The sequence below is a fragment of the Micropterus salmoides genome, unplaced genomic scaffold (genome assembly GCF_014851395.1).
Source record: "Micropterus salmoides isolate LMB-PRFRI ecotype aquatic unplaced genomic scaffold, ASM1485139v1 Ms_hic_scaffold_15, whole genome shotgun sequence".
In the NCBI taxonomy this organism is placed as follows: domain Eukaryota; kingdom Metazoa; phylum Chordata; class Actinopteri; order Centrarchiformes; family Centrarchidae; genus Micropterus; species Micropterus salmoides.
The window spans coordinates 33227955-33244157 of NW_024040596.1; the positions used below are offsets into that span (position 1 = coordinate 33227955).

Sequence of the window (16203 nt, forward strand, 5' to 3'; positions counted from 1 at the left end):
TCTGCTATCACAGATTTGTCAGTTGGAGCTGCATGTTAAATAAATCACCAGCTGATTCATTGGTATCTCTCTATGTTGCCTACATACAGGAACTTAAGACAGAGACAACAGAGCAACCAGATCCCTCCAGGATAGAGGTTGTCTCTGTAACGGAAGAAGACCTCCCCAGTTTTGAGACCCCCAACACACTGAACTTCAGCCCCCTGGGCAGTTTTGTTGCTGAACCCCAATCAGAGAACGATTCTGCCAAACCTGAAGAGCCCCAACCTCTGGCTGCAACCAGTCCGACCATGCCAATCACCAAGGTGCAGCCATTTATCCACGGTGAGACCCTGTCATGTTCTTGGTATAATGGTACAGACTGAAACAATAGATAGTGAAATAGCTGCACAAAGGTAGGATCAGATCAGTAGGATCTGCTTGAAATGCGAGATGAAGAAGTTATTTAGCTCTTTGTTCATTGGTCTTCTTCACTTTCCCATGAGAAAGTTTCTTTCTTTACCATACCAAACAATTCTGTGGGATTTCTACTTAGCTTTCAGCTGCTTTTATTAAAGGTGAATAATCAATAATGAAGAGGTTCACAGTTAATTTAGTTTATGTATGGAAACAAAACTGAAAACAAGGACAGAACAAGAAACCCTGCAATCAATTCATTAGGTTTTAGAATCACTCCTGAAGGGAGCTAGGTGAAGTATGAATGGGGATATGATAACAGAGATGTTTTATGTTGCATTTACACTATACATATTTAGAGGGGTTTTTTCAACTCCAAAGTCATGTTGATAAGGTTAGAATGATACCAAATGTGTACATGAAAGCACCGGAATGGGGATTTTGTCCTCTTCTCAGCAGTGTGTTGTGGATATCAAAGGATAAGACTGTTGTTACTTTCTATTTTGCTTGTCAGAAATTTTGCTTTACCCAAACTAACAAAGAAAGTATCCAATATTATTGCTAGTGTTGTTAGTGTGTAATTGACCCTACGCTAAGCCACGCCCCGAATATGCAGCTGGCCAATCACAGCGCAGTATAGGACTCGCTCTTTTATGGCTGCTCTCCACTGACTCGTATGTAAAAGGAGACGTTTTATGGGGGTTTTTGCTGTATTTTTGTATTTCTGTAAGATATGGTCAAACGCTGCTCCTGGGGCACTTGTAATAATTAAAATCACTACTCAGGGAGGTTGAAACGAGAAGTATGATTTATTCCTTTTCCAAAATCTAAAACAAATCCAAAAAATGTAGGCTGTAGATTGTTTCTAATGTAATGTTAGTTAGTTAATGCTAGCTAACTTAACTTACTACTGACTGTAACGTTATATAACCTTACTGTTTTTACTCTTTAATGATTGTAATAGTGAATAGAGACTTATCCAGCTGTACAGGAACAGTGTTGACCCTTAATATCGTTGGCTTTTGTCTCAATTGTCAGGTGATGTGGTGGTTCACTTTCACTCTGTGATCAGTAGGCTTTAGCTTCTGTCTTTATTTTTTTAATGCAAACCTTTTTGTCTCCTTTCTAAGATCAGTGGCAGCACCGTGATAAGTCCAACAGGTCAGACAGTTTGTCGGACTTAGCAACAGTAACTAAGGGGTAGTGGCTTAGCAAAGGGTCAATTAAGTGTGAATCCAAAGTTTGATGTGTCTTCTTCCTCTGTGCCATAGTCCTATGCAAACTGAAAAACACATTAACAAGCCTCACTGTTACACTGGCTGAAATGCTCCTTCATCACCATGTGCACACACACTGTAGTTTATTTTGAATCAATCCTACATACGCTGTCCTGCAGCCAGAAATACTTACTAGACCACAAAATATGTATTAATCCGCCGCAGAAAATAGTCCCCAGCAAATGCATTATTTCCTACTGTAAAATTAGCTAAAGGCTACAGTGACCTGTTTGAGGAAATTTCTAAGCCTTTTAAAAAAATGAAACTATATATTTGTGACTTGTCTTTAAAGAAGTACGTCTTCAGTAGAAATGAATAGACTAGAGTAGAGACAAAGAGTAGAGACAAAATATACTCTTTCTCACTCTGGTTTTGACTAAGGAAAACACACTATCGGTGTAATTAACCTCATTGGTCCATGGCATAAATGCTCTTTCATTTAACTTTACAATGCTGTGAGAAAGAGATCACCAAATCTTGCAGCTCATATCGTATACTATTCAAACATAGTAGATGTTCATGAACTACTTTGCCTTGACAGAGGATGAGTGGGAGAAAAGCTGGAAGAATCGACTGCTGGCCCACCGCTTCGAGCTGCTAATCGCTTCATGTCTCATCACGGTGTTCACTCTCGCTCTCGGGATTGGCCTCGGAGGTAAGGAGCTCAGCGCTGTGTGAACTTTGTCCACTTGGCAATAATGGAGCAACTGTAGCATGGACTGCCTTTCCTCTATCAATATTTGATGCTGTCCTCACCTGTTATACAATTGAGGCCCCACTCACACAGTGCATGAGGTCACAGACACTTCCAGCTTTAATTTGATTGTCACTAATGCCCAGTGAACAGTATAAACAGCCCTATTTACACAGTTGGGCTATTTTTATTTTATTGGGCAGGGGAAATGTTTTGGGCAGGTTGTGATCATTTGGGCTACTTTTTGCACTGTTTGGATGGTTTCAGGCTTTATTCCAATAAATCGGCCCCTCATCTCAACAGAGTATGATTGAGATAGACAGGACACTGACTACACTATGCTCAGCTCAATACACATTTACTGATAACTGATTATACTTATATCTATTTATTATATAACTTAGTTGAAATTTTTATTCAATAATATAATTCTAAAAAACAACCATCCAGACATGAAGCAAGCCACACGACATACTGCTGAGAAATTTTATTTTTTAGCATTGTTACAAATGTCAGTGGGATTTCCTTACATCTGAAATTATTTAGAGTTAAACAAGATATCTAAGGCAGACAAACAGTAACGTCAACTTAACTACAGTAAACAGATGGCTAAGGCTATGTACTCTTATCACTGGATAGCACCAAATGTAGGGAATTTCAAAATATATACAAATACCAATAATTTTTCATTTAGTCTGGGTTTGATCTGCCTCTGTTTGTCTGTGTGTCTACAGTGGGTCTGAGCTGTGTGGGGAAGTTTCATTGTGGTTCATCGTCTCAATGCATCAGCACCTCAGCTCAGTGTGACGGAGAGGTGCACTGTGATAATGGAGAGGACGAGCTTGGCTGTGGTGAGACATACACAAACACGTGTACATAGGAGTAGATCTGGTGTTATGAGCAAAGAGCAGTCATTTAGTTAAATGGCCAAGATACAGTATATAAGAATACAAATATAGAACAATTAACAAAGTCAGGCAGTACCTCAGTCCGTAAGGACTTGGCTTGGAAACTGGATTGTTGCTGGTTTGAGTCCATCTCAGACCGGAGATTTGAGTGTGGACTGGTAGCTGGGTACTGCTGAAAGACGCCTTGAGCAAGCCCCTGAACCCACAACCGCTCGGGGGATCGCACTAAGCAGCCCCCTTGCTCTGACATCTCTCCATGTGTTGTTGCATTTGATTAGGTTTGTGTATTTAATTTCGCCTTGCAGAATTAATAATGTATGTGTTCTTCTTCTTAAACTTGCATCTTTAAGTGGTGACATAATACAAGCCTGTGCTAGCAGCACACGTTGCATTAAGTGCAAATGAAAACTATATTTAAAAAAATGTGTTCCACCTCATCCTGCTGTCAGTGCAACACCACTAAAGTAGCAGTTTATTTATTTCAGGACACAAAAAATGTCCAGGATTCAATGATATTCCATTAGCCCCTACTGATACTCTTGGTGATTGGTCTGGCATTAAAAATCTGCATTGTACATCTGATAAGATAATTGGGATTGTATTGTTACCCCCCCCCAAATTAAACTAAAATCCGTTTATTTGTTTTGGACATGTATTCAAACAGGACCTGGAATGCAGACTTCAGTGATTTATTGATGAAATTAGCTTGCAGGCAGGCAGGTAGGTAGACAGGTAACAGACAGGTTCAGGTTAAGTGACAGAAGTTCAAAAACACAAGTGGACTAGAGTGGACTAGTGGACACAGTAATTAGAATGATGTGACATAGACAAAGTTCGGTTTGGCAGCCAGTCCACATTAGTGCTTAACAATAGAGCCCCCCAGCACTGAACCCTCCTGTTCACGCTTTACACACATGACTGCAACCCCCAACATTAAGAGAACACTGTTGAGAAGTTTGCGGACGACACCACCATCATCAGATGGATTTTTTTTTAAAAAACCTGTTCCACCCAGCAGCCTGCTATAAAGTATGATGAGCTGGATACCATGTTGTGCCAGACAGATTTTGCTTTAACAAGAGATGTTTAATATACTTTATTATTTATGTATTTATGTATTAATTTCTCACCGGGCCCGACAGGGGGGCACAAACATCACACAAACAGACCCTAACCCCAGCCCAGAGAAAGGACAGCACTTGGAAGAGAAACGACAAGAAACAACATAGCAAAACACCAACTGCAGAAAGGTCACCTGCAAGAGAACTGGGGGGGGGAGGCGGGGGGGTTGGACCACAGGAGACAACCAGCTGAGCAACAGCAATAAACAGCAGACATAAGAAAAGAACTGACAAAGAATGAGAAGCAGAAACAGTCCAGCAAAATAAATAAACAACACAGCACAGCCATAAGAGGGAAATAATAACAATTAATTTAGCTCCCCAGCCTAACCAGAGCCCTCCTGATTAGCAGGGAAGAGAAATAAAGGATGTTAATCAGTGTGATGTAGTTTACCTGTAGCTTGGTGTGGTAACTGCCCGTTATTCATCTCCAAGGAACTTCTTCCTTATTGGGAACAGCCCTCGGTGTCAGTCCAGGATCTCCCGTGGAAAGTGTTTTTTTACGCTGAAGATCGATCCTCTAAGTTCTCTGCAGCGGCTTTTAAACAGTTCCTTCTGCTTGAAGTGTTCAAACTTCACAATGAGGGGCCTGGGCCTCCTCTTGGACTTCATCCGCCTGCTCTGGGATGCCTGAAATTACCAGGTTCTCCCCTCATGTTGCGATCAAGGATCGTTTCTCTAATGTTTATATTTTCTGCTGAGAACCGTGTCATTCCCTCCGTGAGGGATTTAACTGAACCTCTGAGGACCTCGTTTTTTTTGCGCCGAGTTCAGCCACCTGTTTGATGCCAGAAATAATCGGCCATCAGAGCTGGACAATTTCTTGTCTATTGAGTCCAGGATGTCAGCAAAGTCACCGCCTTGTGAGGAGACTGCTCCAGGTGAGTCTTCAGTTCGGTTTCATTTGGGCTTCCCCATGACCACTCTGTGAAAACACTGGTCAATGGAGACTTCAAGGTCCTCCAAACACTCGTCTTCGGGGTCCTCCAGAGTGATGGAATTGTTGCGATTTATTTATTAAATTGACGGATTGTCTGAGGAATAAAATGTTTGTTTGGCTGCTTTTAAGCCAATAAATTCATAAAATGATTCAGCATTGCCCTACCAGAATTAAAGTCTTAGCATTTATGAGAACACTTTTAACCAGGATTTGGACCTGGTGGGAAATATGATTATAAAAGACTGGATGATTAAAACATGACAAATCCAAATGATGATAAACATTAAGAGACATTTGGAGATTTTTGGTTTCTTGACTCAGGGACTCAGGATCCACTTGCTAGTAGATTTCCATTTGCTCTGTTGATGAGAGTTTCTTAATCTCCACAACAAGTGAAAAAACTCCATCTGTTGAAGAAGGTGTGAGATGCAGTTAAAAGCTCAAGGAAACCCTAAATGGACCCTGGGTAAAAAAATTTCTGAAATCTGTTTGATGTTACCTTTCTGTCCACCGCTATATAAACCTGTTGTCTGTGTGTTTCTCTGTCTCTTGCTCTCTGTCTGTCAGTGCGACTGAGTGGGAGCAGCTCGGTCCTCCAGGTCCAGAGAGGTGGAGTGTGGAGGACAGTTTGCTCAGAGGGCTGGAACAACTGGCTGGGGGCCTCCGCCTGCAAACAGCTAGGATACTCCAGGTTTTCACTGTGGCACAAATCTCTTATTTTCTTAGCTCTGTCTGCATGGTGCATGGTTATGGTGTGACACTGTGGGAGATTTGTGTCCACGTCCACCTTTTATTTCATATTTTTGTCTTGATCTGTTTTTTTTCCTGCACCGTTCAGACGTTTATGACAGCTTTGAAACAGTGGTTATGTTCCAATGTAATTTACCAACAATGTGTGCTTGCACATATTTGATTGACCATTGCAGAACCCTGCCAGATGTTACGTTCAGTTGAGCCTGGTTCAGCTTTTCATTCTGCATTCAGTGCATTCCCACTGAGCTGATAAAGTTTTCCCATTTATATACATGAAATTTGAAATGGACTGAGCTTTTAAGTTGTTTGTTTCATCAGATGACCATAATAAGAAGCTAAGTGGACAATTATTGATCGCATTGTTTTACAGTGTTCACTTCAGTATCATTGGTATCACTTTAATGGAAGTGTAGCATGTGCACATTGTAGTCTGATTTTGAGTTCATGTCCAAGCATATCAAACAGTGTACAGTGTTAACACAGTGTACAAAACTTTTAAGAGGTTCAGTGTTTAACATGGAGACTAGTTGCTGGTTTTATTTTTATATATTACCATGTATCAACGTGATCAGCCTCATCCCATTATTTATTAGGTTCAAACTGTCTCATCATTAGCTGTAAATTCTTTCTGTGTTGCTGTGTCTGTCAGGTATGTGGAGTCCTTCTTCATCTCTGTGACCTCCATTGAGCAGGAGCTTCAGTACAACATGGTGTCCATCAACCTGAGCCAGTCACAGATCATTAAGCTCCAGAACATCACAACCCTCAGGTTAAAAGCACATTTTTAGTATTTGAATGAAAATATGCAAACTAACAGTATTAATAATCTGAGTTGCTTTGGATGATTTAAATAATCTATTACACTGGACTTGTGTGTTGCTTCTTTTCATTTACTTTGAGCTCAAAAAGTAGAATGCCTAATCCAACTCCACCTGCAAATAACAGCATTTGTTTTTTGACTTTGTTCAAAAGGTGTACGTGTTTTTAAGAGAATAAGGGGAACCTATATGTATAATATGTAGCTGGTACATATTAATTAAACGATTATCAAAAGCTCAAAAGTGAAATAACAAAGACATTAAAATGACCACAACTGAAAATAAGAAATAAATGACATTATGTGGCATGAAAAACCTTGTACCTCTGTTCATCAGTTTTATAAAAAAAAAATCTAAATGCTCCTCAACAGGGTGGGTCAAGTCTCTACAACTCTGTAGATAATGTCTATAGTATATTGTAGAAGCTGACATGTTGGATATACAGGATTATAATGATCTTTTATGATTTTATGTTATGTTGACTCTAAAAGCTTTGATCACATTAGAGCAGGAAATAAGGCTCTGCATTTCACTTTTCCCAGCTTTTTGTGTCAATCCTTTGTGTTAGTTGGGGAGTGAGTGCAGCTACTTTTTTGGCAAATAGCAATTTGTAGTTATTCAACATTAGTGTTGTTGAAGTGCAACGACTTCCCCGAATTCATTGATGAGAAGGATCAGATGAGACAAGGTATTAAGTTCACACAATGTTGATTTATTCAACCCAATACAGATATATATATCCGGAGACTCTGCTGTCAGGCTGTCTAACACAAAGTCTGACTACTTCCGGCTAAGCAATGATCATATGCTGGAAACTGCACCCCTGTGTGTCTCTCGTGTTTGCCATATATGGTAATTGACAGTTGGTATAGAATGTTCTAGTGTGCCTTAAGGGCTGTCATGTGAGTGTGTGTGTGTGACTGTATTAATATAAGTGTGAAGTGAGTCAGAGTGTATTGTTGTCCGGGCCCGGTTTCCTGTCATTCAGTACAAGCTTCTAACTGTCTTAACTGTTGAATTACCTAAGATAAGCATGTCACACATATTGAGTATCATCTGAACAATCATAAGTAATAAGTAAGCATATAAGAGAATCATATCCTGCAATATCACTGTAGGGTTGTGTTGTATATCCACAGTGTCTACCTATTTGCAAGTTTTAGAAGTGATCATTCTGATTACTGAGAGGACTATTCCTATGGTGAACATTGTTAAACTTTCCAGATTCAAATGGGACCAATCCAAATTTTCTCATAGAGCTGACTGGTTCGTGACAGATACATCACTGAAAGGCTGGAGCTGGCTGGTTAGCATGCTAACCTCAGTGGAACACTATCTGTCCATCAAGAAAGTCCATAAATCACTGAAGGTTGGGTGACATCAAAGAAGAAACTTCATTGACATTGAATATTCTCATTCTACATTTAAACTTTCTGCGCTCTGTTTCCTGATCTGTAAATTCACTGGACACTTATTATGACCTGTAGTCCATGTTTGCTGAGTTTCTGTGATTTGACCTCCACCTCCTGTGTTGCCACAGTAAGACTCATTGCAGCTCAGGGAAGGTGACCACGCTGAAATGTCTGGGTGAGAAAACATACTGCAAACTGAGTGATTTTGTTTAAATCATGATGGAGTCGAGAAGAGCGCATGTGCTCTTACATGTGTGGGGGTCTTGCATGGCGTGCAAATGTGTTCTTTTCTGTGTGTGTCTTTGTTGGAGTGTATGTAGGTATGTGCTGTTACTTTTACCTGCTAAGACAAGTAGTCTGTATTTATAAATCACCCCAGTAACTTACATCTGTTTTATGCATTCAACAGCAAGGGTTAGATGTAATTACATGACATGGAACCAGGTTGTGTGCATGACAGTGTTTATGTGGCTTGTATGTATTTGTGCATGTATGTCTTCATGTACTAGGGTTAAACTAGTATGGATTTGTGAAGGTTGATAATGATAGCGATGTGCGATACCACTTAATTCCTTTACTATCCAATACCAAGTAATACCCAGGCTGGTATTGCTGATACCAATACAATACTTTTTACATATTTTATTTCTAGTTTAATGTCATATTATTTTGACTTAATTTCAGATGTTTAGCAAAGTTTGCGGCGTTGTGAGAGTATTTCACTGTCTTTGCACACTCATCACACACAGCGTCATTCTTACCTTCACAGCTAAAATACAGCCAGACGTAACAGTCAGCCACAGTCAGTATTCAATAGCAGGAAATTTTAAGGGTACTTAAGATACTTATGATAAAACACACTCACTCCAAATTACTGAGTTTAGATATCAATCCCTTTATATGAGTATCAATCCTAGGTTTCAGAAATATCAATACTTTAGTATCAATCCGCACATCACTAGATACTGATACCTTTGGTCAAAACTTCTCATAGCCGATCCTTTTGATCTGTATTTTACAGTGATCTTTATGTGGCACCAATAACACATAAAGATCACATGACTTATCATGGGGAACATTATGCCTTTGGAAACAGCTGTATCATTTCTTCTGTGATTCTGAAAAAGCTTTGTCAAGTCTGACAAAAAAACAGCCCCAATTTTGATCACACTTTTTTCTATGTCTCTTGAGTCCCCCAACATAGAAGAGCAATACTAAATCAGTGCAGTACTACATTAACTCTTTTCATGGAAATAAACTTATTTTCCTTGGGACACTTCCTACGGTCAGGCTGGTAAAATCGTCAGCACATATCATGTGACAGTGAACAGGACATGAGAATTGATTTTATTGATAGCAGCTCTCCAAGGCAAAGTGACTCACAACAGCTACTCAGTGGTAGGAGAAACTCAGAAACACACGGCTGTTACTGACAGATTTTTAGTTAAGGCCAGTATCAGCCTACCAGGACATGGTGTCAGTCCAGTGCATGTGAATTAGCATTGTGTTTGTATCCAAGCCTGAGAATTGCACGAGCTGACCTATGACCCTCCACGCATCTGTCCTCAGAGTGCGGCGCCAGGCCTCGGTACAGCACTCGTATCGTCGGAGGTAACATCTCCAAGTCGGGTCAGTTCCCCTGGCAGGTCAGTCTTCACTTCAATAATGAACACCTGTGCGGCGGCTCCATCATAACGTCACGCTGGATCGTTACTGCAGCACACTGTGTGTATGGGTGAGTCACACATGCAAACTCAAATCATCTACACATTTTGTATAGTTGCTTATTTAAGCTCCACATGGTTATATTGTAAAGGGGAAAACATGCGTTAAAATCACATTTGACAAGGGACATATGATTGGGCACAGGGAAAGGACATGTACCCCTCAGTTTTCAAATTCTGTTTTCTTCCTAAACAATGTCGTCTGACTGTCCTGCTGTCAGATTTGAGATGAGAGAAGAGAGGAACTGATAAAAATGTTCTTATGCTTATCTGAGTAACCTTCTGTTATTAATGAGCACTCTCAGCAATTATGCTTTATTATGAGCCTTGGTGGGGTTGTATTCAGTCAGAGAAGAAGACTGCAGACACTACTCAGAGCTGAAAAGCACACTTATTTACAGTTAATCTTCTCATTAAAAAGAGCACCTAACTAGCCAAGTTAGTGCTAGTCCTAAATTTGGGACCAGAAAACTTAAGACACTAAAGACACAAAGCATTTTAGAGCTAAAAGGTAGCTCCTCGGCCTGAGGAAAGTAAGGTAGCCCACATTGTCACAGTTTGACTCTTTTTTTTATATCTAGGTTGCCAGTCATGTCTCTTTCCTGATATTTAAGATATTAAGTTTTTTCTTTATTCAGTGTGCTTTGTCTTAATCAAAATGTCACAAAGAACACATCAAAATATGGACCCTCACCTTGAATGGAAATATAATGAAAGCCAAAATCTGAAACATTGTCGCATAATACAAAATAGTTTGTATTTCAAAAATGCACACACTAAAAACAAACCACAAAAGAACACCATGCAAATAACTAAAATCACCCTCGCTGGGTTAGGCTCCTTTCAGTTCATTCACAAAAACAAAAAATAGGCTTATAATTGGTACAAAAGTAAAGGTAGATTCATTTCAATCATTCCAGCGAAATTAAGCGTATGGAGGACAACAATTTGTAAGGGATTATACTACTTTACACATATATTTCATGCTTCATTCACCTCTCACTTCACTGTCCTCTCCACAACCACGCTTTTCCCTATCTGCTCTTTTATTTACTAGAGAGGATACCAGTAGCATAAATCAGTAAGCAGGTGCGGGCGGTGAAATCTGGGTGTTGTCACTAAGCACTACTCACAATCAGTCATCTGCTACATGTAAAGAGCTTGCTTACAACAGTGTTTAGGGGAAAAAAATGGATTTTTAAAAAGCATATGTCAATGTGGGAAATTTAATATGTCTCCAATCCAAAAGCTCCATAGCAACAGAAAAGTTGTACTCAGCAGCTGTCTAAAGAGGAAACTCTTGGCTAGGCTACCTTTAGCACCATTTAAGAGGGCTCTATCAAGTATATATATAAAATTCATTAACCCCGATTGTGAAACTCAATCGACCTCCTCGAAGGAAGAAAAAAGAATAGCATTCCATCTGCTTTAATGAGACTACAGAGTCATAGAATCAGGGGAATGACAGTGGTGACTGCCCTGCCAGATATAGCTGCTCTGTGGACCAGGGCCGTGCAGAGACCTTTGGAAGGGCAGGTGCTCAAGGTATAAAAGGGGCACATGGAACAAGGATTTAATAGGGCTGTTCTCAAAATATCGATACAGAAATATATTGTTATGTATTCCTTGCTGATATGCGTATACAGATGCTTCTGTATCGATACAACAAATTCTGTGACACAGAAAAGAAACACATGGAATACCCAGATCTAGATTTAAAACACAGTGAGCTGACATAACTTAAAGGGAACAGTTGCTGCTGAGGGGTTGCTGCTGCTGCTTTTGTTGCTGCTGATACTTCTGGTGGTGATCTGTGACTACAGATATAACAAACATAGGAGATATATATTAGCTGATGAAACAAATGTGACCATGACAAGATGTAAAGATTGCTGACAGTATTTGGGACTGGCTCACTGTGACTGACCTGCTGTAGTGCTGCAGCCGATGCCAAGGCTGACTGCTACCAGAAAGTTGTGATTCCATACGTGTCTGGAGTATCAGAGAAACTCAGGAGGATTTTCAACAAACACAACATCCCTGTGTTTTTTAAACCCAAGAACACACTAAGACAGATCCTGGTCCATCCCAAAGACCGCACACCCAAACACAAGAAAAGCAATCTAGTGTATGCGGTCCAATGCAGTGAGGAATGCACAGACCTGTATATTGGGGAGACTAAACAACCACTACACAAACGCATGGCTCAACACAGAAGGGCCAACTCCTCAGGTCAAGACTCTGCAGTCTACTTCCATCTGAAGGACAGAGGACACTCGTTTGAGGACCACCAGGTGCACATTTTAGACAGAGAAGATGGATGGTTTGAAAGAGGTGTCAAGGAAGCCATCTACCCCCGGGTCGAGAAGCCGTCATTGAACAGACAATGCGGTCCTTTCATCACTTCCCAGGAAACTCAACAAATGTAACCTATTGGCCTCAGGTGAAGATACCAACGATGGTCGTTCAGTCTTGGCCACAGGTAGTCCTAACGACTGTCGTCACAGCAACCAGAAACACTAACGAACCAGCAGTATCGACAATCCTGGCAAACGACCCCACTGAGGTTAAATAACTGAGTTTCCCTGCCAGTCAGTCAGAACTGAAGAAGTCTCTTGGATGAGGCACAAAACGTTTTATAGCAACTTCAACCAAGTCCAGTTTCCCTTGACTTTTACCGTCATTGGATAGCAAGAACGAAGTGAACAGAGCACCTTTGTTTATCTGTGTGCAGAAGTAACGTTAGCTGTTAGCACAGTTTTAGTGTTAGACGGCAGCTAACATTACTTCTACAGGCGACACAGCAATATACAACTACTGTGCTGCTCTTTGCGTCTCTCGTAAAATACATCCAACAACCCACAACAAGCACATTGCCGCAAACCCCATACCGGTGGAATTGCAGGTGTCCTCTAGTCAGTGCTGCTGAATCACTAACGGTGTGTGAATGAGTGGGCTCGTCACGGATGAGGTCATCAGGTGAAAGGTCATAATGTGGGTCATTTTATTTACTGCGAAATTATTAATTCATTTTACTAATAGTTTGATTCGGCAGGCCTTCACAAAAGGACCTTTAATTAATTAATTTTTAAATCTGTAAATGTGTCATTGTCAAAGCACTTTGGGCATCAAAGGGCAAAAGGCCAGGTGCTCAGTCCCCCATTGCACCCCCTTCTGCACGTGCAGACTGAACACAGCAGAAAGGCCAAGCCCACATGCGTAGTTAAAGTTGTAAGAGCTGGAATCAGATTTCTTCCCATACTCTTTTGTGCATGTAACAGGTTTGTAAAGTGAAGAAGCCCAAAGTACAGCCCAAAGGGAGGTCCCATCTCCCAAAGAAAATTCTGCTTTTAACTGCCTGAAAACAGCTTGTTTGTAGTCCAGCCGCAGAGACAGGGATGAAAGCTAAATGCACCTCATAATACGCTCGCCAAGCGGCTAGTCTGACACGCCCTTAAAAACACAGGTGGAAAAACAGTGAGCTGCAGCACACACCTCTCTCTTCCAAACACTAGCTACCCTCCAGACAGTCAGTGGACAGAAGGTTGTTCCTGTGATGTAGAAAGAGAGCTCAGTTAAAACTTTATGGATGAAAGATTCTGTTACAGATTAATAACTCACCACTCTGAAACTCTTGCTCCAGCCAAGCTGGTCGGCAACATGTACACAAGGGGGTAAGCCAGAGATCGGACAGTGAAGCCGACCAAAGCCTGCATGGAGGGTTCCATGTAAGCCCAAAAATGACATCAAAACCTTGAGACACCCTGTCGCACATTCAATTAAATTTTATTTATATAGTGCCAAATCACAACAACAGTTATCTCACAGCGCTTTTCATAAAAGAGCAGGTCTAGACCGTACTCTGTGATGATATTTACAGAAGCCCAACAGTTCCTACCAAGAGCAGCACTAGGCAACAGAGGCAAGGAAAAACTTCCTTTTAAGAGGCAGAAACTTCGAGCAGAACCATGGCTCAGGGTGGGCGGCCATCTGCCTCAACCGGTTGGGGGTGAAGGGGAGAGAGAGAGAGACACACACACACACACACACAGAGGTACAGACAGTAAAGGTGATGTTGCTATAGACTAATTGAAAAATGGTATAGATATTTATAGTAGTGTTAATGATAATAATAATAATAATAATAATAAGAGGACTAGTAACAATAGTTGTTGTAGAGGGTGTCGAGCAGGAACACGGGGGCAGCAGGTGACCCGCAGCCACAGATCCAGAAACACCTGCAGGAAGTGATAGGAGAGAGGAGAGGGACGAGAAAGCACAAGACTACCAGAAAGAGGAGAAGTTGTGTTAGTAACATGCAATAATGGGATGAGGTGGCATACAGAGGGAGAGAAAGAAGAGGAGAGAGGAGCTCAGTGCATCATGGGAAATCCCCCGGCAGTCTAGGCCTATAGCAGCATAACTAAGGGATGGTTCAGGACTCACCTGAGCCAGCCCAACTATAAGCTTTATCAAAGAGGAAAGTCTTAAGCCTACTCTTAAATGTGGAGATGGTGTCTGCCTCCTGAACCCAAACTGGAACCTGGTTCCACAGGAGAGGAGCTTGATAGCTGAATGCTCTGCCTCCTAGTCTACTTTTGGAGACTCTAGGAACCACAAGTAACTGGGAGCGCAGTGCTCTGGTGGGGTAGTAAGGTACTATGAGCTCTTTAAGATAAGATGGTGCCTGACCATTAAGAGCTTTGTAGGTAAGAAGAATTATTTTAAGTTCTATTCTGGATTTTACTGGAAGCCAATGCAAAGAAGCTAAAACAGGAGAAATGTGATCTCTTTTCCTGGTTCCTGTCAGAACACGTGCTGCAGCATTCTGGATCAGCTGAAGAGTCTTAATGGACTTTTTCGAGCAGCCTGATAAGGAATTGCAGTAATCCAGCCTAGAAGTAACAAATGCATGGACTAGTTTTTCTGCATCATTTTTAGACAGGATGTTCCTGATTTTCGCAATATTACGTAGGTGAAAAAAGGCGGTCCTTGAAATTTGCTTAATGTGAGACTTAAACGACATGTCCTGATCAAAGATAACTCCAAGATTCCTCACAGTGGTGCTGGAGGCCAGGGCGATGCCATCCAGGGAAACTATATCTTTAGATAATGCGTCACGGAGGTGCTTAGGCCCCAGAACAATAACTTCAGTTTTATCTGAGTTTAACATGAGAAAATTATAGGTCATCCAGGTTTTAACATCCTGAAGGCACATTTGAAGTTTAGCTAACTGATGAGTTTCATCTGGCTTGATCGATAGATATAACTGAGTATCATCTGCATAACAATGAAAGCTTATGGAATGTTTCCTGATAATATTGCCTAAAGGAAGCATATATAAGTCAGACAAACACACTGAGCCATGAAACTTTTTGTTGGCGCATTTATACAGCTACCACAATTACGGTGTTTCTGCAGTTGTTCTAAGTCTTTAAACCATGGTTATGCCGCGCGATCATGCACAGTAGACGCTGGTGCCAACAGTGGCCCTGTAGTAGTATTTTATTGGTCCAAAACTGGCTTCACTGCTCTCCATTCAAATAAGTGGGGTAGCTTCATCCCGTAATATACTGTCTATGCATGTGTGGCAGAAACGAGCGGCCTATGACACTCGAGAAGCTGAAAATGTCCGACAACGCCACTTGGGATAGGCCCAAGACCTTTAAAGCACACAGATCGTCTTATCAAAATTAGGGGGCAGATACAATCAAGTAATTATAAAAAAAAATATATACAATTTTATTTTCTTTTATCATCTCTTAAAATAGCAACACCTGCTCTATTAAAAAAAGATATGTAATGCGTATTAGAGAAAAAAACAAAAAAAACACAAACACCATTCAAATCAACAAACCTGCATGCATAATTAAAGGATAAAAATCAAACAAAGAAAAAAAAAAAAACCCCACATGCAATATACATCCAGTTAATACCAATATTTACAGAGCCAATGTCTGGATATTCAAACACTTAAAACGTATCGCTCCAAACCAGTAGTGTGCATCCAGGACAGTCATATATCCAGACACTGTATCAATATACAGCAAAGTTTTATACCGATATCCAGAACAGCAAGAGTGGGAGGAGAAACGCGCCGGGGAGTGTTAACCTCTTAGATAACTGTGGCACCCAGCAGCCTCGACAGCAGCATGCACAC

The 16203-nt window shown here is 40.9% G+C and overlaps 1 protein-coding gene across 1 annotated transcript in view; it reads left to right on the top strand.

The window, feature by feature from the left end:
• Positions 1 to 16203, top strand: part of tmprss3a (transmembrane serine protease 3a) — a 34646-nt gene that overhangs the window by 889 nt on the left and 17554 nt on the right. Inside the window, exons 3-9 of the mRNA XM_038719821.1 lie at positions 90 to 324; positions 2215 to 2328; positions 3102 to 3218; positions 5904 to 6039; positions 6739 to 6858; positions 8448 to 8494; positions 9889 to 10054. Of these exons, the coding sequence (XP_038575749.1) occupies positions 90 to 324; positions 2215 to 2328; positions 3102 to 3218; positions 5904 to 6039; positions 6739 to 6858; positions 8448 to 8494; positions 9889 to 10054 (935 nt within the window). The remainder of the gene's footprint in view (positions 1 to 89; positions 325 to 2214; positions 2329 to 3101; positions 3219 to 5903; positions 6040 to 6738; positions 6859 to 8447; positions 8495 to 9888; positions 10055 to 16203) is intronic.